The 21,317-nt window shown below is 41.3% G+C and overlaps 1 protein-coding gene across 2 annotated transcripts in view; it reads left to right on the top strand.

The window, feature by feature from the left end:
• Positions 1-21,317, top strand: part of OSBPL3 (oxysterol binding protein like 3) — a gene marked incomplete in the record, with an annotated part of 261,328 nt that overhangs the window by 169,753 nt on the left and 70,258 nt on the right. For both annotated transcript variants that reach the window (XM_077491306.1, XM_077491305.1), the window contains 3 exon segments: positions 6,948-7,044; positions 14,872-14,975; positions 17,787-17,879. In XM_077491306.1, the coding sequence (XP_077347432.1) occupies positions 6,948-7,044; positions 14,872-14,975; positions 17,787-17,879 (294 nt within the window).

Genomic DNA, 21,317 nt, shown 5'->3' with positions numbered 1-21,317 from the left:
AGCCCGCCAGGAAGTTGACGCAGCTCTGCACTAATCACAGGCAGTGAGAAATTGCCCGATCTCTGCAGCCGCGCATCGGGACAATGTCTCACTGCCTGTGATTAGCACAGGGTTGCGCCGACTTCCTGGTGGGCTCTGCACGTGGTGTATGGGAACACGCCGGAGCTCATCCTTACCCCCTAGCATTTCTGGCTGTGGCCATCTTGAGTAAGGGCAGATGATTCATGTCGAATTTACTTCCTGGAATCCATCTGCCCTTAGCTCAAGCATGCAGACGGGGGCCTGCATGCCTAGGCCTGGAAACCAGGAAGCAACCAAAGAAATGTAAATAAAAATGTGTAAAACAAGTAAACAGTGCTTTCCTAGCTATTTACTAATGCTAGCAGCTTAATGTTGATTGAGAGAATGAAAGTGGTTGTAAACCCTTACACACCACTTTTAGCCTATAATGAGGCTTACCTGTGGGTACCGTGAATATCTCCTTAACTTGCACCGTTTAGGAGATATTCACTGTATTAGCATGTGCCAACGTCATCGGCACATGTGCACTAAAGAAACGTCTCCCTCGTGCCGCTTCTTCAGCTGCTGTGCTGTTACCGGCGGCTCCCGCGTGCATGCGTCATCACGCCTCCAGCCAATCACAGCACCGAAGCCCAAGATACCCGGAAATATCTCCAGGAGACATGTCGCCGGCCACAAGCGGTATGCCGCGACCACTCCCGGGGCTTCAATCTAAGGTAAGTTATTCATAATGAGCTAGTATGCCATGCGTACTAGCTTATTATGCCTTTGTCTTGCAGGTACAGCCATACAGCATGTAGAGCCTACATGATAAAATTCCTGGCACCTGCTATTGCCACATACACCTGCTAATTGAGATTCTTTAGAGGTAGCTGTATTTGCATAAAGCACTGGCATGCTCACTGGTATATACTCAGAGCACACTATCTGCGTTCGAAGCATACGTAGTGTGTACGTGGGTGCTTTACACAACCCTTGCTGCACAACTACGTAAACCACCTCTTCTATATCAAAAACTGTTAGAGTGTGAAGTGACCCCTTTAGCTGTTAGTGTTTTTTAGAGTGACAGCCCTCATACTGATTGTGATTCTTCACCACTTGTGTGTCAAAGGTTGATGCCTCCACACCAAAGGCACATTATTTTGCTTTTCTCGGTGGGTAGGGATGAGCTTGGGTTTGATCGTCCAGACCTGTTATGGCCATGTAATCATATTAGGATCTTGATGTCATGAGTATCCCCATGCCTTTGTATATGTGCAGCTGATTTTGTCTGCACAACAGCTCCCTTGCAGATTCAAACTGAACCCAAGCTCATCCCTAATGGTGGGGGAGGAATAAGTGTGCTAAAATCCATATAAGCCCAAAAAAAAGAATTTAATATATTGCAGCTTATCAGTCCTTAGATGGAGTGACTTTTTTTTTTCGTCTCCTTAATTTCTACACTCAATTATCCATTGTACCTTTTAAAGGGAGCCATCGTGTCAGACGTGCTGAACTTCAAAATAACTCCCTTTGTGCATCTCTAGTTTATGCAAAGTTGTTTTCTTTTAAGCTCAAAGTAAGTGAAAAGGCCACTGCATTTCTGACAAGATCAACAAATATTGTCTGGTTTTGCTGAAAGATTTCAGAGCCTAAAAAGCCTGAAAGAGCCTGAAAATGAATACAAGTACTACATTTTTGGCTTTGGTTTTAGATATACTTTAAAACTGTTCACATGTTTTCTATCAGTCTTGTAGTTCTGTCCATTTGAAGCTTATGGCCTGCCTACACAACTTGTTGTAATGGCCAGGCTAACCCTGTTTATAGTGATTCCTAAAGACTGGATATCCATCTTGCTGGACATTATACAGTATCTCACAAAAGTGAGTACACCCCTCACATTTTTGTAAATATTTTATTATATCTTTCCATGTGACAACACTGAAGAAATTACACTTTTCTACAATGCAAAGTAGTGAGTGTACAGCTTCTATTACAGTGTGAATTGTCTGTCCCCTCAAAATAACTCACCACACAGCCATTAATGTCTAAACCGCTGGCAACAAAAATGAGTACACCCCTAAGTGAAAATGCCATAATTGGGCCCATTTAGTGATATTCCCTCCCTGATGCCATGTGACTTGTTAGTATTACAAGGTCTCAGGTGTGAATGGGGAGCATGTGTGTTAAATTTGGTGCTATCGCTCTCACTCTCTCTCATACTGATTACTGAAAGTTTAACATGGCACCTCATGGCACAGAACTCTCTGAGGATCTAAAAAAAAAAGATTTTTTGCTCCACATAAAGATGGCCTAGGTTATAAGATTGCTAAGACCCTGAAACTGAGCTGCATCAGGGTAGCCAAGACCATACAGCGGTTTAACAGGATAGGTTCCACTCAGAACAGGCATCGCCATGGTCTACCAAAGAAGTTGAGTGCACGTGCTCAGTGTCATATCCAGAGGTTGTCTTTGGAAAAAAGACAGATGAGTGCTGCCAACATTGCTGCAGAGGTTGAAGGGGTGGGGGAGTCAGCGCTCAGTGCTCAGACCATATGCAGCATACTGCATGAACTTGGTCTGCATGGCTATCGTCCCAGAAGGAAGCCTCTTTTAAAGATGCACAAGAAAGCCTGCAAACAGTTTGCTGAAGACAAGCATCATAGGGATAAGGATTACTGGAACCATGTCCTGTGGTCTGATGAGACCAAGATAAACTTATTTGGTTCATATGGTGTCAAGCATGTGTGGCAGCAACCAGGTGATGAGTACAAGGACAAGCGTGTCTTGCCTACAGTCAAGCATAGTGGTGGAAGTGTCATGGTCTGGGGCTGCATGAGTGCTGCCGGCACTGGGGAGCTACAGCTCATTGAGGGAACCATGAATGGCAACATGTACTGTGACATACTGAAGCCGAGCATGATCCCTTCCCTTCGGAGACTGGGCCGCAGGGCAGTATTCCAACATGATAATGACCTCAAACACACCTCCAAGACGACTACTGCCTTGCTAAAGAAGCTGCAGGTATAGGTGTTGGACTGGCCAAGCATGTCTCCAGACCTAAACCCTATTGAGCATCTGTGGGACATCCTCAAAAGGAAGGTGGAGGAGCGCAAGGTCTCTAAAATCCACCATCTCCGTGATGTCGTCATGGAAGAGTGGAAGAGGACTCCATTGACAACCTTTGAAGCTCTGGTGAACTCCATGCCCAAGAGGGTTAAGGCAGCGCTGGAAAATAATGATGGCCACACAAAATATTGACAGTTTAGGCCCAATTTGGACATTTTCACTTAGGAGTGTACTCACTTTTTTTACCAGCAGTTTAGACATTATTGGCTGTGTGTTGAGTTATTTTGAAGGGACAGCACATTTACACTGTTACACAAGCTGTACACTCACTACTTTACATTGTAGCAAAGTGTAATTTCTTCAGTGTTGTCACGTGAAAAGATATAATAAAATATTTACAAAAATGTGAGGGTTGTACATACTTTTGTGAAATACTGTATATGCGACAATTTCTTAAATCTCAACTGTCATTGCAGGAGGTTATAAAATGAAAAACTTGGTTGATTGCTAAGGCCAAAACCTCCCTTTTTTCACTTTACATTGCTTTTACTGGGGTCTGCAGTACACGGGATGTCATGAAGCTGATTGGCGTTTGCACGTTTTGCATTTCATTAGGTGCTTGTAATAACTGTGCATTGATTGTAGAAAATTACTCTTTGCCTTGTCCCACTGGGCTTCCTATTTTGAGCCTAAATCAATAAGTGGTAACGTGTCATCTATCTATCTATATCTCTCCTATACCACAGAAAAACCCCATTTCTATGTTTTAGTGTTATTTTTTTTTGTGTGTGTAAAACTAGCATTAGCAGCTATAATGAATACCTTGAATGGTTTGCAATCTATGTGCCTGCTAAAAGTTACACCGCACTTACTGTCTGTATCTGCTGTTATGAGCCCAAATTTACACTGCTCAAAAGTGTCATCAATAGACTGACGACACTCACTTGGAGTGTATTTATACCCAAAAGATTTCTTCCATTTGGAATAGAGTAGGGGAAAGTCTAAAACAACTGTTGGGTTGTTATTATTTTATGCTGAGTTTCCTTTAGTACCTGTCTTAAAGATGTAAATGGGAATTAGAGGAATTCTCCCCAAAGCATCTTAGACAGTTGTCATCGTTACATTTGCCCTCATTGGATGTCACCCTAGCCAATTGGACCTTTCCTTGAGATTTTTCAGACAAGACTTTATTGTTGATAGATGTACGGTTATCTCCCAATACAAACCCTAGTGACATTGAGCAATGATCTTTTTATTTCTATGAGCATATTTCTCTGGGATTTTCAGTTGGTAACATCTCTGTTGTCATTCATGCATGCAGTTGCAGTAAATTACTTCCATGGTGCCCTCCTGAGTAGTTGCTTTTATTGTCAATTGATTTGCTCATTGAGGAGGCCTGTGTACAGGCGGTGATGGATGTGTTTTTGGCTCTAGCTGGACCAGTAATGTGTCTGCTCTATAGAAAACATATAATTCCAACATACAGCTGTGCACCAAGACATCACTACATCTTTTTCAAAATGTAAAGAACAGCAGTAATAACAGGTTTAATATTAATAGATATGCACTGCTGTTCTTATGCTGGAACATCTAATATTAAAGGGCCAATTTACCCAGAGTTTACACTACGTTTTGGTCGACCAGCCATAAGTTTTATATCATGTAATGACTTGTGTGCTAAACTGTCGGTGCCTGTCCACCTTCTACAGCCAGCTAGGTCCACCTATCTTCTGCAGCAGTTATGAGCAGATGAGTAGATGACCAGATTCTCAGTTTCAGGTATGGAGAGTGTACAAGGAAACCTGCGTGAAGAGGCCCCTGCTAGGGAGACAGACACTCGCTTCCTTAGCTTTGCTTTGGCTGTGGTGGATTTCTAGGGAGGCAGAAAACCGTCAGGCAACTTTTGCCAACAATGTTACAGATGTACAAAAACAGTTTGGTCAATTCATAAATGCCTTTGTAGACACCCTTTAGAAATCAGTTGGGTTGCAGCACCAAAAGTGATGGTGCTTGAGCCATACTTGTATACCTGTCAGGGACAGGCACATAGATCTGTTGATGCCGACATGCTGAACACTCTTTCCTTCACACTGATAGGCACATGGGCAAGAAGTTTGCAGTGGAGTGGGCAGAGCCTGATGGGAAACTGAGAGACAAGTTCCCCATCAACTCTGGGGACTTGACAATGTGCAGTAGTGGTCGAATCTATAGTCGTTAATTCAGTCCAATAGCAGCTTTTGGATCTGCCTCATTCAAAGGCAAGTGGACCTAATGTAGAACTAGTCAGAGTTCCCCATCAGTCTCCACCCACCCAACAGGTGCAGTGCTCAAGAATTTGAGTTGTAAGGTCATCAGAACCCGATGTGAGAACCAAGTTCCCTATCACGTCCACAATGTCTGTGATTGACAGCGGATAGCGGTGGATGGATTCCAAAGCCGCTCTTGGACTGAATAGCAGTTATGGAATACACCTACGGAATCCACCATTGCTATAAATAATGGGAAAGATAGACCTGATGGGGAACTGTTCTTGGAGTTCCCCATCAGGCTTACTTATTTGCAAACTGGCAGCATTTCTTCCCACCCATAATGACAAATTTTAAAAGATTTTAAAATGTTAAAAGATACAAAAAAAAAAGACCTGAATTTGGCACAGGTGTCAATAATTGTACTGAAACTGGCACTAGGCTTTCATGAATTGAACGCACGTTGTATTAAAGGGGCGAAACCGCCAGAAAAATGACGTTATTGCTTTGTGTGAATCTATCAACATCCATTTTCCGTGGGTAAATAAAAGCGGCTTCTATGTGCATGTAAAAGTAAAGCCTTTAAGACAGAAACATAGGGTCAGCCATATTTACTCTCTTTAGCTTGAAAGGAGTTGTAAAGGCAGAATGTTTTTTTATCTTAATGCATTCTATGCATTAGGATAATAAACCTTTTGTGTGTAGAGGCCACCCCAGCACCCCCTAATTACTTATCTCTCTCCAGGATGATCCACCCGCTGCTTTGTATACAGTTTTGGGCACTTTCTGGTATTTTGCCAGGGCATCCCAGTTAAAAAAAGGCTGCTCTAAATAAATGAACCAGATCAGTTGCTATGATGAGCACTCGACTTTTTTCTGACATGCAATCTTGTTTTGGATCAGTGATCCAAGGAGCAATGAAGTTAGAAGGGTCATCTCATGACAGCCCGCAACTTCCGAAGGTCAGCAATAGCACCAACAAATCCTTCCCCCCCCCCCCTTTTTTTTTGTCTGTCAAGCTTTTGTTGTGTTTTGTGCTCCCAACAGGAAAGAAATTAGGTAGAAATCTCCCTAAAATTGAGAAAAATGTTGTATTTTCCCTTACCTTTCCCCTCCCCCTATGGAAATGGTAGAGGTTCTATACCTTCCCCAAGCTAATAGCATGTGCTCAGCATGCAAGTGTCAGAGTTTCGCACTTTCTTCTTGACACTGATAACCCCATTACTGTTAAACGGAGTATCTATTCCCCTGCTGCTTGATCTTTAACCCACAACATTGCTATTTGCCTTATGAGATCGGAACAAAAAAAAAACATATCATTTTTAGGATGGTGATGTGAAATAAATGCTTCTTCCTGTTTGTTTACATCTGGGACTCCTGCAGATCCCCCTTTGCAGCATGTACGTCTTCTCTTATCTCCTAGAATTCACTGGGTTGTAATATATTCTGAATTGATATTTTCGGAGCAGAAGTCGTATGAATATTCTATATTGTTTTGTTATATTTTGTGCATATTTAAGCAAGTCACACACGCTCTTTATAATTAGCAGTCACATCACGCTTAATGAATGCATTACACTAACAACTATTTTTATTTTATTTTTATTTTTTTTACTTTGCTTACTACTACAGGAAGCTCACTTCACCAGACAGAATTCACTGAAGCTGGCAGGCAGCCGAGTTCCAGCCTGGCTCCAGTCTAATGATGATATGGATAAATGTGCTAAAGGTACCAAAGTACAGTGAGGCTGGATATGGCGCCTAAGAAATAAAAGGCTATGATTTTTTTATACAGAGTTGTGGCTTAATTTGTTATTCACTTTGTTGGTTTAGCGTGTATTATACCTTCTTTAGCTTAACGTGTAAGTTTATCTTTACAGAAAAAAACGTGTACTAGTACTGTATACCTTCCTCCACCACCAACCAACACCCAACCGTACATACCTCCATGGGTGATGGCCATGCAGCCTGAACAGCGACCCTGGGGTGGGAAATTTACACTCTTCTCCCCCGTCTTTCTGCAGGGCTTCTGGTATAGATCAGAACCATTCTGATTGGTCATCACCGGTACTCGAACGCTCTGCAGAAAAAAAAGAGAGAGAAGGAGATTTCAGATCTCCTGACTTCTACACTGGCTGCATGGGCACTGACAGCTCATCACCCATGCAGGGGGGTACAGCAGGGACCAGGTGATAAGGAGGGTGTGCAATTTTAGTTCACCTTTTCATTTATTTTCTGAAAAGGTGAATTAACCCTTTAATGTGAGTATTAGTTCGTTTAGGAAATTCTCTGAAATACTTTCACCCCCTAGCAGAGATAGCTTTATTTGTTCAGTCAAAACTGTGGAGGTGACACATCATAGCCCCCCCATCACTGCCTGTCAAACGCAGCTGAAAAGCAATTGCTTTTTAGACGCAAAGCAGTGACAGTAGGCTAGTGTAAACGTAGCTTTTAAAGTTAATATCATACTAATTGGGATATAATATATATACTGTATTTTCCGGCGTATAAGACGACCTTTTATACTTAAAAAAATCCCCCAAATATCGGGGGTCATCTTATACGCCGGTATATGGATGTCAGCATTAATGTCCGCGCCGAGCCAATCACGGCAAGCAATGTATTCTATTAATGAATACAAAGCCTGCACGGATTGGCTTTGAGATTCAGAGAGGCATGGGCTGATGATGTTCCAACCTGTGCCAATCACGGCGAGCAATGTATTCTATTAATGAATACAAATCCTGCTCGGATTGGCAGAGGCTGTAATATCATCAGCCCTCGCCTCTCTGAATCTCAAAGCCAATCCGTGCAGGCTTTGTATTCATTAATAGAATACATCGCTTGCCGTGATTGGCTCGGCGCGGTACACTGTAATACTGTATACAGTATGTTACGGAATGCGGCTACCCCTCGGCTCCTCTTCCCTCCACGGCCACCTCGCCATTCAACACCGGAGATTTGGTTTGAAGCACCCGACCCTCCATCTGGCACCTGACCCTCCATCTGGCACCTGACCCTCCATCTGGCACCCGACCCTCCATCAGTGGATTTTGCCAGGCACATGAGGTATTTACCACCACAGCACTGCTTCACAAAGCTTGTGATTAAATTGCACAGACTTATTGCTGTTTCAGTATGTTACCTAAGCTACTAGACAGACTAGTCGAAAGGGGGTCGTCTTATAGGGCGAGCATATGTCAAAACCAACGTTTTAGCTGGACAATTAGGGTGTCGCCTTATACGCCCAGTCGCCTTATACGCCGGCAAATAAGGTGTGTATATGTGTATATATATATATATATATAATATATATATATATATATATTGGTACACCTGCCTTTACACGCACATAAACTTTATTGGCATCTCAGTCTTAGTCCGTAGGGTTCAGTATTGAGTTGGCCCACCCTTTGCTGCTATAACAGCTTTTACTCTTTTGGGAAGGTTGTCCACAAGTTTTAGGATTGTGTCTATGGGAATGTTTGATTGTTCTTCCAGAAGGTTAGGCACTGATGTTGGACTAGATGGCCTGGCTTGCAGTCTCTACTCGAATTCATCCCAAAGGTGTTCTATCAGGTTCAGGACTCTGTGCAGGCCAGTCAAGTTCCTCCACCCCAAACTCGCCCCTCCGTATCCTCTATGAACCTTGCTTTGTGCACTGGTCCAAAACATTTGGTGGAGGGGGGATTATGGTGTGGGGGGTTTTTCATGGGTTGTGCTTGGCCCATTAGTTCCAGTGAAGGGAACTCTTAAGGCGTCAGCATACCTAGACATTTTGGAAAATTTCATGGTCCCAACTTTGTGGGAACAGTCTGAGGATGGCCCCTTCCTATTCCAACATGACTGCACACCAGTGCACAAAGCAAGGTCCATAAGGACATGGATGAGCGAGTTTGGAGTAGAGGAACTTGACTGGCCTGACTGACCTCAACCCCATAGAACACCTTTGGGATGAATTTGAGCGGAAACTGCGAGTCAGGCTTTCTCATCCCAACATCAGTACCTGACCTCATAAATGCGCTTCTGGATGAATGGTCAAACATTCCCATAGACACACTCCTAAACTTTGTGGACAGCCTTCTCAGAAGAGTTGAAGCTGTTATAGCTGCAAAGGGTGTAAAGGCAGGTGTCCCAATACTTTTGGTAATATAGTGGGTGTGTATATATATTTTTACCCAAACATAAGCTGTACACATTCTTTATATATATATGTGTGTGTGTGTGTGTGTGTGTGTGTGTGTGTGTGTGTGTGTGTATGTATGTGTATTTATGTGTGTGTATATATATATATATATATATATATATATATATATATATATATATAATCTATATCATTTTTTTTTTTTTTTTGCTACAATGTAAAGTGTACAGCTTGTATAACTGTGTAAATTTGCGGTCCCCTCAAAATAACTCAACACAAAGCCATTAATGTCTAAACCCCTGGCAACAAAAGTGAGTAGAAATTGGGCCCAATTAGCCATTTTTCCTCCCCGGTGTCATGTGACTCATTGGTGTTACGAGGTCTCAGGTGTGAATGAGGAGCAGGTGTGTTAAATTTGGTGTTATCACTCTCTCTCATACTGGTCACTGGAAGTTCAACATGGCACCTCATGGCAAATAACTCTCTGAGGATCTGAAAAAAAAGAATTGTTGCTCTACATAAAGATGGCCCAGGTTATAAGAAGATTGCCAAGACCCTGAAACTGGACTGCAGCACGGTGGCCAAAACCATACAGCAGTTTAACAGGACAGGTTCCACTCAGAACAGGCCTCGCCATGGTCGACCAAAGAATTTAAATGCACATGCTAAGTGTCATATCCAGAGGTTGTGTTTGGGAAATAGACATATGAGTGCTGTCAGCATTGCTGCAGTGGTTGAAGGGTGGGGGTCAGCCTGTCAGTGCTCAGACATGCACCGCACACTGCATCAAATTGGTCTGCATGGCTGTCGTCCCAAAAGGAAGCCGCTTCTAAAGATTATGCACAAGAAAGCCCACAAACAGTTTGCCGAAGACAAGCAGACTAAGGACTTGGATTCCTGGAACCATGTCCTTTGGTATGATGAGACCAAGATAAACTTACTTGGTTCAGATGGTGTCAAGCATGTGTGGCAGCAACCAGGTGAGGAGTACAAAGACAAGTGTGTCTTGCCTACAGACAAGCATGGTGGTGGGAGTGTCATGGTCTGGGGCTGTATGAGTGCTGCTGGGACTGGGGAGCTACAGCTCATTGAGGGAACCATGAATGCCAACATGTACTGTGACATACTGAATCAGAGCCTGATCCCCTCCCACTGGAGACCTGGCTGCAGGGCAGTATTGCAACATAACAACCCCAAACACACCTCCAAGATGACTACTGCCTTGCTAAAGAAGCTGAGGGTAAAGGTGATGGACTGGCCAAGCATTTCTCCAGACCTAAACCCTATTGAGCATCTGTGGGGCATCCTCAAATGAAGGATGGAGGAGCACAAGGTCTCTAACATCCACCAGCTCCGTGATGTTGTCATGGATGAGTGGAAGAGGACTCCAGTGGCAACCTGTGAAGCTCTGGTGAACTCCATGCCCAAGGGGGTTAAGGCAGCGCTGGAAAATAATGGTGGCCACACAAAATATTGACACTTTGGCCCAATTTGGACATTTTCACTTAGGGGTGTACTCACTTTTGTTGCCAGTGGTTTAGACATTAATGGCTGTGTTGAGTTATTTTGAGGGGACAGCAAATTTACACTGTTATATAAGCTGTACACTCACTACTTTACATTGTAGCAAATTGTTAATTTCTTCAGTGTTGACACATGAAAAGATATAATAAAATATTTACAAAAATGTGAGCGGTGAACTCACATTTGTGAGATACTGTATATAAAAATGTGTACAGTTTTGTGTTTGGGGAAAAAAAAAACAGGCAGTTTTGTATGGTTAACTGAACTTCCTCTAATATATACCCATAAGGTCTTCTAAAAATGTCATCTTGAGAGACTTACTATGCAGTTGGAAAGTATTCAAGGGTAGTTGTGAATATTTGCATGTTGGAGCCCCTGGCATTTGGATCTCATGCTGCTCAGAAAGACATTTGTAATTTTGTTCCCTCGCCAGTTTAGGATTTTAAAGACCGGGCAGGGGCATATTAAGGATAGATTGTCATAACATTGCCTGGTGACTGGTAAAGGCAAATAAATAGTCACCAACAAAAGCAATAAAAAAAATGTGAAAAATTACTTGCAGGTAAACCTTGCAATAGTAACACAATGTTTACTATTATAGTATTCCTCTAATATTTAGCATAAAGCCAAAAACTTGATGCGTCAGGGCACAATGAAAGCTGGCATAAGATGACTGCATGCATGAATAGTGGATACTAATTGGTCTTATCATGGGTTACAATTCAAATCCAAACTAGAGCAAATGGCAAGTGTCTTTAAAAATGCAACAGTGTAAAAAAAAAAAAACATAACTAGTTTGGACATATTTGCACCGTAATGTATAATTTGACATTTTTTTTCTGTGTAATCTAGTATTTGTCGAATCTGAAAGATTTTAATGCACACATCAAATACACAAATTGTTGCAGCTTTGTATTTATAAATCAATCAATGTAATTTTTGCAGTCCGCCATACAGCAGCCCTCAGACTGGATCAGTGAGAAGCAGCACAAGGACCCGTCATTTGTGCTGCAGTGCTCATGTACTAATGTAGAGTATTCAGAAAGGGAGAGAGACAAAGAGGGAGAGAGAAAAAAAAAATCACGTTGTTTATCCTGCCAGATAGGGTTGTGTTGTGCAAATCTCAAGACCAGATGGACAGAATTGCAAATCCTTTGGCAGGAAAAACGCTGCCATATATATACAATGTTTCACGTAATAAGCATTTTGCTTTGAGTTCAACTTTAATCATATTTTTTTTTATCATTGGTTTGCCCTGTTCTTCCCACAAAATTCAGAAAACTCAATAAAATTACAAATGCATGAATATCTTATATGACATTATGTGACATTATGTTACAGAATTCAGACTGGTCAAAGCCATATTAAAAATGTATACAATATAATCTATTCATTTATAAATATCAGCAGTTTTACAAGCACAGAGCACAATCCAGAGCTCCAAACTCTCGGCAGCTTTATGTTGTAGTGTTGGAAATGTAATGCCAAACTCCAGACAAATTAATAAAAATAAAAAACAATCTTGGTACATAAAGATGCCTTGATATAATCCATCTGTAGTTTCCAGCACAGTAAAACTAACTCTAAACTAATTAGGACTTCTAATACTTTGCACAGTGCTGTCAGTTTAACACCGGACATGCCTACAGGAGAGGAGAGTACAGGGATGTTTTAAATCAATGTGCTGGTGCTCTTTCATTATCCAATCAGCAGGCTGGATGAAGATAGGTGACTAAGGCTGGATTCACATCTATGCATTTTTTTGTGCTTTTTGCATTTTTCAGATTTGCACTACAGATCATGTTCCATAGGAATCCATGGTAAATGGACTTTAGTGCAAATCTGCAAAATGCAAAAAGCACTAAAACTGCATAGGTGTGAATCCAGCCTAAGTTGGCTAAACTAACCAAATACAGTATATAAATGGTTACCTAGATTTCAGAGGGCAATGGTGTTGAACTAGGCACACAGCTGCTATAAGAGTAAAACTGGACTTTTTTTATTTTGCTCAGCTCACTGGCTGAATGAAAAAAAATAATCTCATGCCCCGTACACACGATCGGAAATTCCACCAGCAAAAGTCTGATGAGAGCTTTTGGTCAGAAAATGCGACCGTGTGTATGCTCCATCGGAATTTCGGCCAGCAAAAGATTGAGAGCAGGTTCTCTATTTTTTGGTCGGAAAATGTTCCCGATCGGAAATTCCAATCGTCTGTACAAATTCTGACGTGCACAATTCCTACGCATGCTCGGAAATAATTTGACGCATGCTCGGAAGCATTGAACTTAATTTTCTTGGCTCGTCGTAGTGTTGTATGTCACCGCGTTCTTGACGGTCGAAAGTTCAGAGAACTTTTGTGTGACCGTGTGTATACAAGACAGATTGAGCGGAATGCCATCGGAAAAACCATCAGAGATTTTTCTGATCAAAATTCTGATAGTGTATACGTGGCATTACAGATTTTTCCATCCACAGAAATTCGATATGTGGAGGGATCCCCTCCCTACAAAGACATTGTTTTCTGACCAGCTTCGGTCAGAATACAATGATCAGCGACTTCAGACGCTGATCTGCAAAAGTTTTCCAGCTTGTGAGCAGGGACAGCCACACACTGTTAGAAATTCAACCAATTTAGTCCCTGCTGAACTGGATGAACTTCAATCAGTGTATGGTCAAAGGGAGGATGTATATGTGAGCCATATAACTGAGATTTTTTCATTTCTATTTCTGATTGGAGAGTTTGACTCAGTTCACATTGCTGTGACTTGGGATCCAGCTTGTGAGACCCCAAGTCGCGTGACATGTGAAATCCCATGCTAGTCAATGAGACCTGTCTGAAGTCGCTCCGACTTCAGAAAAGGTTCCTGTACTGCTACAAGGCAACTTCTATCCGACTTCTATTCTATACGTCTATCATAGTACTCAAGTTGCCAGGAAGTCGTGCGACTTTCAGGCCGCGGCAGTATAAACCGAGCCTTTGTCTTATATGGGAATAATTTCAAGTGCAGGTTTGAATATGATAAGTTTCTTAGAATGTCAGAATATTGTTTTATTATTTTTTTAAGCTGATCTCCAGGCAAACTGCTAAATACACTATTGAAATACATACTGTATATGGAAAGTGTTCTGACTTTCTGAACGAAACAGACTTGGCCACACACGGCCAGACTAAGTCCGTTCGAAAATCCGTTCATTTTGAACGTGATGATGTATACAGGACTAAACAAGGAAATTCAATAGCCAGTAGCCAATAGCTGCCCTTGCGTCCTATTTGGTCGGTCGGATTAGCACACAAACGGTTTTCCCAATTTTTAGTTCGATATAGATAGATAGATTTTAAACATGTTTTATTTCTAGGTCCGTCTGACTTTTGGGAACAAAAAGTCCTCTGGAGCGCACACACGATCTAATTGTCCAACGGATTCCTTTCCGCCGGACCAAGTCTGCCGAAAGTCCGATCGTGTGTACGCGGCATTATAGGACTTGTTTCACTGAACATTGAAAGGAGAAGAAGCAGACTGATGAGTTCATCGATGTCACTCTGCTCTCTTCTACTAACAGCATATCCTTGTGATGCAGTACAACTTATTGACTCCTTATGCTGATTCTCCTTTCCACAATCTGAACTCTGTTGTACAGGAAATGTAAGAGACTGATGATTCAAATTTTAGGTATCAACACTGCTTGAAATAAAAAAAAAAACTAAAATTCATGATGTGTTGATGAATACAGAGCTGCATTAATTTGTGTCATTCATATTTTCAGCTTTGATGTATGTTTCTCATGCAGTTAAATAGGGAAACAATATCTGTTCGCTAGTAGACTATTTGTGCCTTTGTGTCAGTTGCATTTCCCTAATTGTTATGTTTTATTTTCTTGTGCCCACAGACCTTTCACAGTGTCAGAGTTATTTGGTGGAAATGAGTCAACTGCTGCAAAACATGGAGGTTCTTCACAGGACGTACTCTGCCCCTGCAATAAATGCCATCCAGGTAGTCCAAGATTGGGGACTGCTTGTCCTAACTTGTTTTATGTGTGGACTGATATAGAGAAACTCATCAAAAATGGTGTAAAGCTTAACCCTTTTAGTGAGCCTTTCACATTTTTGAAACTGCCTAAACTAACAACACTAATAAAGTACACGTGGTGCTGGCAAGTGATATTTGTTTCACCACTTCAATACTGGGCATTTTCACCCCCTTCCTGCCCAGACCATTTTTCAGCTTTCAGCGCTGTCTCAGTTTGAATGACAATTGCTCGGTTATGCAATACTGTACCCAAACAAATTTTTTTTTTTCATTTTCTTCGCACACATAGAGCTTTCATTTGGTGCCATTTTATAACCGCTAAGTTTTTTATTAAAAAAAAAAAAAAAAAAAGAAGAAAACGAAAATTTTGAAAAAAAAATGTTTTTCTTAGTTTCTGTCAAAACATTTTTTAAATGAGCAATTTTTCTCCACTGATATGCACTGATGAGGAGGCACTTATGGGCACTCAATAGGCGGCACTGATGAGGAGGCACTAATATGCCACCCTGATGGGCACTATAGGTGGCACTGATGGGCGGCACTAGTGGGCACTGATAGGTGGCACTGATGGGCACTGAAAGGCTGTGCTGACTGGCATCACTGATGGACACTGATTGGTGGCATTAATGGGCACTGCTGGGGCTTTCCTATAATCAGGGGCACTGATGATATGTGCCCTGATCACCTGCCCTGGTTTTCCCTGCAAAGACATATACAAATAAATAAATAAAGTTGTGCTACGGACTGCCCACCCTATGGGTGACTTAAGTAAAGCTAAGTGAAAAATGAATAAAATAGATAAAGAAAGAGTGAATGGGTTAGAGCTGCCTTTACCTAAAAACCTCCACCCCAGAGAATGGGGGGGGTATTGGGTTTAAAAAGTGTGAATGATAGGTTATGGCGCTAAACCCAAAATATTATATACCTGGCGTATTATAGCCTGTCTGTGACAAGGGGATAAAACTGGTTTGTATGGTGATCTATGTGCAAAACATAAGATGCAAAAACTGTAATTCAGTGCTGAAATATTATTTGAACATTAAGAAATTAATTAAAAGTGATAATAACTGATGTGTTAAACACGTGCTAACACAGCTGTGCCAATCAAATTAATATAAATTGCATATAACCGTTACAAAGAAATTAATTCAAAATTATTGTGCAAACATCATTGCACGTGAAAAAACTTTCAAACAGCTGTCCTTCCGCGGTCTCTATCCCGAGAACTGAGTGACCAAAGATTGCTGATTGCTCAGTTATTTGGTCCGCTCTGAGCACAGTGACTGTCAGTCACCGCTCTGCCCCTCCAGCATCCCCTCCTAGTGGAGGGGATGTGGGTGCTGAGCCAGCTGCCGGCCAGGCATCTGGGTGGATTCTGACATCATTTGCGGGATCCCTGCAGAGCCTGGACCAGCCCCGTGACTTCAGCTGTCTTTAGCCAACTGTCTGCTGAATCTGGGTCACAGGAGTGCAGAGCTAAATGCACTCCTGCGACCTATAGGAGAAGTATGGCCAAAATAGCTTAACTTAGCTTTGATTGCCTGGAGCCCCCAGGTGATGATTTTCATGTATTTTTAAGGTTTGGGGTTTTATATATATATATATATATATATATATATATATATATATATATATATATATATATAAAATATATATTTATAAAATGTGTCTAAAGGAGTCGTAAAGGCAAACGTTTTTTTTTATCTTAATGCAGTCTTCCTTTAGTAAGATCGCCCCTTGGAGTAATTTAATCAAAATAAGATCACCTTTAAGGAAAAAAATGCATTTGCTAATTTTTCCTGCAGGATACTGCAATGTATTGCAATCGCGATTAGTGGATCACGTGTGCCGTGTTGAGTGTCTGTAGAAACATACTCCAGCGTTCTGCTCCTGCCTATGTATCAATGCTCTTGCAGTCCATTTAAAACTGCAAGAACATCTGCCATGGTGGCAGACAAGACATGTAGTTCTTTCATTCACAGTTCTCTGTGAATGTATGATGTTCCCGCACAGCTGGGCCAATTTAAAATGTGACAGTGGCTGCAGGGGAGAAGAACCCCTGCCTGCTGTCACAAGGAAGGATGGGGCTCAGGTGGGGTGCTGAAACAAGTTACACCCTAAATAATAGTGTAATATGAACTTGGCCTTTAAAGCAATGTGACAAATACTTACATTGCCATGCATTTTTCTGAATTTCTACTGCAGCTGTCGTAGTTCACCTTTACAGGTTACAATTAGTAGCGTTCTTAGATGGACAATATATAACACTCATTCTTCTTTTATTGGTTTCACTCATTGGTGTAAATAATTTATGATATATTTGTAAGGACAAGTCCTCCAAGAGTGATTAGTTATATGTAGAAGCTGGTTGTCTGAGACATCCCTTGAATTGTTGTGTGTCTTAGATATTCCAACAATGAGATCTCCCTCCCATAACCCTAACTGCATAATGTAAATGAAAAAATCTATCAAGACAAGTGGGAACCTTTTGTTTGTTGATTTTTGAAACAGAAATATTCATTTTGGATGGGTTGTCCATTTAAATTCTTTTAAAATAGTAAATTTATTGCACGAGTTAATGAAATACAGTTTTAAACTTTAGGAGAATAGGATTCGGTATTGGAGACTGTTTGTTTTTTTTTTTTGTTTTTTTGTTTTTTAGCTTTGTCGTTTCAGAAAGGCAATTGCTTCAAGTACATCATCTTAGCATTTGTAAGGAATGGTCTAATACCTGGTATGTTACAGTAATAACTGATTCTGATATGTTTCTAAAAGGCTGGTGCTCTTGAAAGTCCAAAAAAAGAAAAAGTAAACAAGAGGAAGTGGAGGACAAAGGGGATAAACAAAGATTCAAAAGGTTCTCTGCAGGTAATCAATATGCTTGTGATATTTCTCTAATGTTACTGTATGTATACTGTGTGTGCATGTGTGTGTGTGTGTGTGTGTACAAAGAAAGATCCATACAGACATGGATGGGTGAGTTTGGGGTGGAGGAACTTGACTGGCCTGCACAGACGGAGCCCTGGCCTCAACCCGATAGAACACCTTTGGGATGAATTTGAGTGAAGACTGCGAGCCAGGCCTTCTCATCCAACCTCAGTGCCTGACCTCACAAATGCACTTCTGGAAGAATGGTCAAACATTCCCATAGACACACTTTTAAATCTGACGGCCTTCCCTGAAGAGTTGAAGCTGTTATAGCTGCAAAGGTTGGGCCGACTCAATATTGAACCCTACAGACTAAAGCCCCATACACACTATCAGATTTTCTGCTTATTTTTTCCTTCAGATTTACCAAAACCATGTAGTAGAAGGGCCTGCATGATTGCATACAAATTGAAACTCCTAAGGTTTTAACTCATATTATATGGATTTGGTAAAATCGTCAGAAAATTTGATAGTGTGTATGGGGCTTAAGACTGGGATGCCAGTGTACAGAGCATAAGTCTTAGGCAGATGTGAAAATGCTTTCAGAAAAGTGTTTAATAGTTTATTTCTTCTCAATTAACAAAATGGAAAGTAAATAAACAGAAGAGAAAATCAAATCAATATTTGGTGTCACCACCCTTTGCCTTCAAATCAGCATCCGTTCTGGGTACACACAGTGCTTGTTCACTGTTCACAGTTTTTGATGGAACTCAGCAGGTAGGTTGTTTCAAACACCTTGGAGAACTAACCACAGATCTTCTGTGGATGTAGTCTGCCTAAAATCCTTCTGTCTCTTCATGTAATCCCAGACAGACTCAATGTTCAGATCAGAGCTCTGTGGGGGCCAAACCATCACTTCCAGGACTCCTCGTTCTTCTTTCCACTGAAGATAGTTCCTAATGATATTGACTGTATGTTTGAAATCTTTGTCCTGCTACAGAATAAATTTGAGGCCAATCACACATCTCCATGATGGTATGGCATAATAGATAAATATCTGCCTGTGTTTCTCAGCATTGCAGACACCATTGATCCTGACCAAATCTCCAACTCCAATTGCAGAAATGTACCCCCAAACTCACTAGGGACCTCCACCATGCTTCACTGTTGCCTGCAGACACTCATTATTGTACTGTTCTCAAGCCCTTGTGAACAAACTGCCTTTTGCTACAGCCAAACATTTAACATTTTAACATGGCAGTCCAAAGTACCTGCTGCCATTTTCTGCACCCCAGTTCCTATTTGTTAATGCATAGTTGAGTTGCTTAGCCTTGTTTCCATGTCCTATGTTGCAAGCCTCAGGTATCACCAGCGATTATCTTGTGGAAGTAGAAAATTATGGTCAACTGCTAAGTCCATTTACGGTTTAACAGGTGGGACCTATCCAGTGCTGCTAACGGTATAGTATGCCACCCCCAGATGGAGATTGCCAGGGTGGTAACCTGTACTAAGGCATTTGTAGTTGCCTACAGGACCTGAAGTGTATCCAGGGATGTTCCAACCTCCCTAAACTAGTAGTCCCACTTTTAGAAAGGGATTCGGTTGGGACCAAGGTGGGAATGGAAGATGGTTAGGGAGGGATGAGAAAAGAAAGGCATGTGGAAGCCACTTCCAGTTTTTACCTAATTTGCTGAGACTTTCTATTAGGAACCCTGGCCGTTTTGTGTATGCTCCAGTTGTTGAATGTCTTTGTCAAATATCAAACAATTCCGTACCTGTCGCTCATCCAGCCCACCCCCCATTCTAATGTCTACATTTTTCTGTTGGCAAATCTGTAATTACTTACTTACAGTGTAACTCTAGTGTGGAGGTTCACAGCATATTGTTTGTTTCTTCATATTTTTTTTTTTTTTTTATTCATATATTTATAAAAGCAGGTTACATTTTTTTCCCCCCCAAAGGAAATATATCCGTTTTGCTACTTTGCTATTTTTTAACAATTATTAGTCATATTTGCTTAATTTTTTTGGGCTATGCCAACTTTATAAAGAGGTGTAAATGGACTTTGAAAAATATCATTTGCATGGTCAGTACATCATGTCAGAAGAACCTAGTTGCTCGTTATACAGCCTCCCCATACGTCTATTTCTTCCAGTTTAAGATTTGTGGCTGCCACTTTTATTCAAAAATACTCTAATTTTCAAAAATCAGCCACATAACATAGTATACTAGTTAGGTGTGTGTTCTCGAATTTGACTGTAGATGCCATCCGTGATTCCAAAAATAGTGCTCAAGAAAGTGACATACAGATTGCCCCCACCCCTTTTAAAAAAAAATAAAAACCCTATAGTGTTGTAGAGAAAAAGGAACCAAAATACCCTAATCTCAAAAACAGTGCAGACCACAGCATACAGAATTGTCTTCTCTAAATATGTCATCACTTCATCCCAACACAAAAAACTAAAGGGTTCATGTCTCATTGTAGGATAGTGAGCAGAGATTATATCTATACATATAAATTGAGTATATAAAAGATTCATGCTCCCCCCGTGTGCCAGTAATCTTTAAATAAATGATTGTTGTTTTAAGTCTAAGGTGTAAGAGAGAGAGGCCTTTAGTTACCTGGCTCCAACACTACTCCTAATTAGAAATCTTTCATCAAAGTAAACCTGATCTGGCGTAAAACATTGCTAAGGTAACAGCCTTAAAGTTCAGCACCTTCTCGTACCTGAAAGTACTTGTGCTAGTCTCCTACAAAGGTTCTTCATTAAAGAGGAAGTAAAGCCTTTTAAGAAAAATAAATAAATAAATAAACATGCATGCTAGTTCATTATGATTTACTTACCTGAGATCGAAGCCCCCGTATTGGTCCTCGGTCACCACCTCCGTCGCTGCCATGATATCCGGAGTGACTTCTAGGTATCGCGGCTCTGGCCAGTCACATGTGCGCTGGTGCCGCCACTAACGGCATGATCACTGTTAGAAACGGCATGCTCAGTGCGCCTGCGCCCGATGTCTACAGCGCATGCGCCGTAGTAATCGGTGCCGCTATTCTTGCAAATATCTCCTAAACCTTTTAGGTTTGGGAGATATTTCTTGCACCTACAGGTAAGCCTTAATATAGGCTTACCTATAGGTTAAAGTGGTTGTAAGGGGTTTACAACCACTTTAATACCCAAGACTAGTTCAAATCTCATTCACCTCATCCTGCAACTAAACCAAAATATCAGATCCTTTATTGCCCACTGCATTGCTTTTATTAGCATGTGTATGACCAGAAGTAAAATTGAGCATCATCAGATGGCCGTGTTTAATTCCAACTTGGCCAGAAGTCAAGGTCTCGTGTACAGCATGGGCCTGTGATTCAATGACCTGCATATTGACACATGATTGAAGACCAGGACAGTGCACTTCGTCCATGTGGTTACTGTTATGCCA

The sequence above is a fragment of the Lithobates pipiens genome, unplaced genomic scaffold, assembly GCF_037356315.1.
Source record: "Lithobates pipiens isolate NorthernLeopardFrog02 unplaced genomic scaffold, aLitPip1_a1.2 Scaffold_19, whole genome shotgun sequence".
In the NCBI taxonomy this organism is placed as follows: domain Eukaryota; kingdom Metazoa; phylum Chordata; class Amphibia; order Anura; family Ranidae; genus Lithobates; species Lithobates pipiens.
Note: the sequence above shows the minus strand (reverse complement) of the source record. Positions and strands in the feature narration are given on the sequence as shown.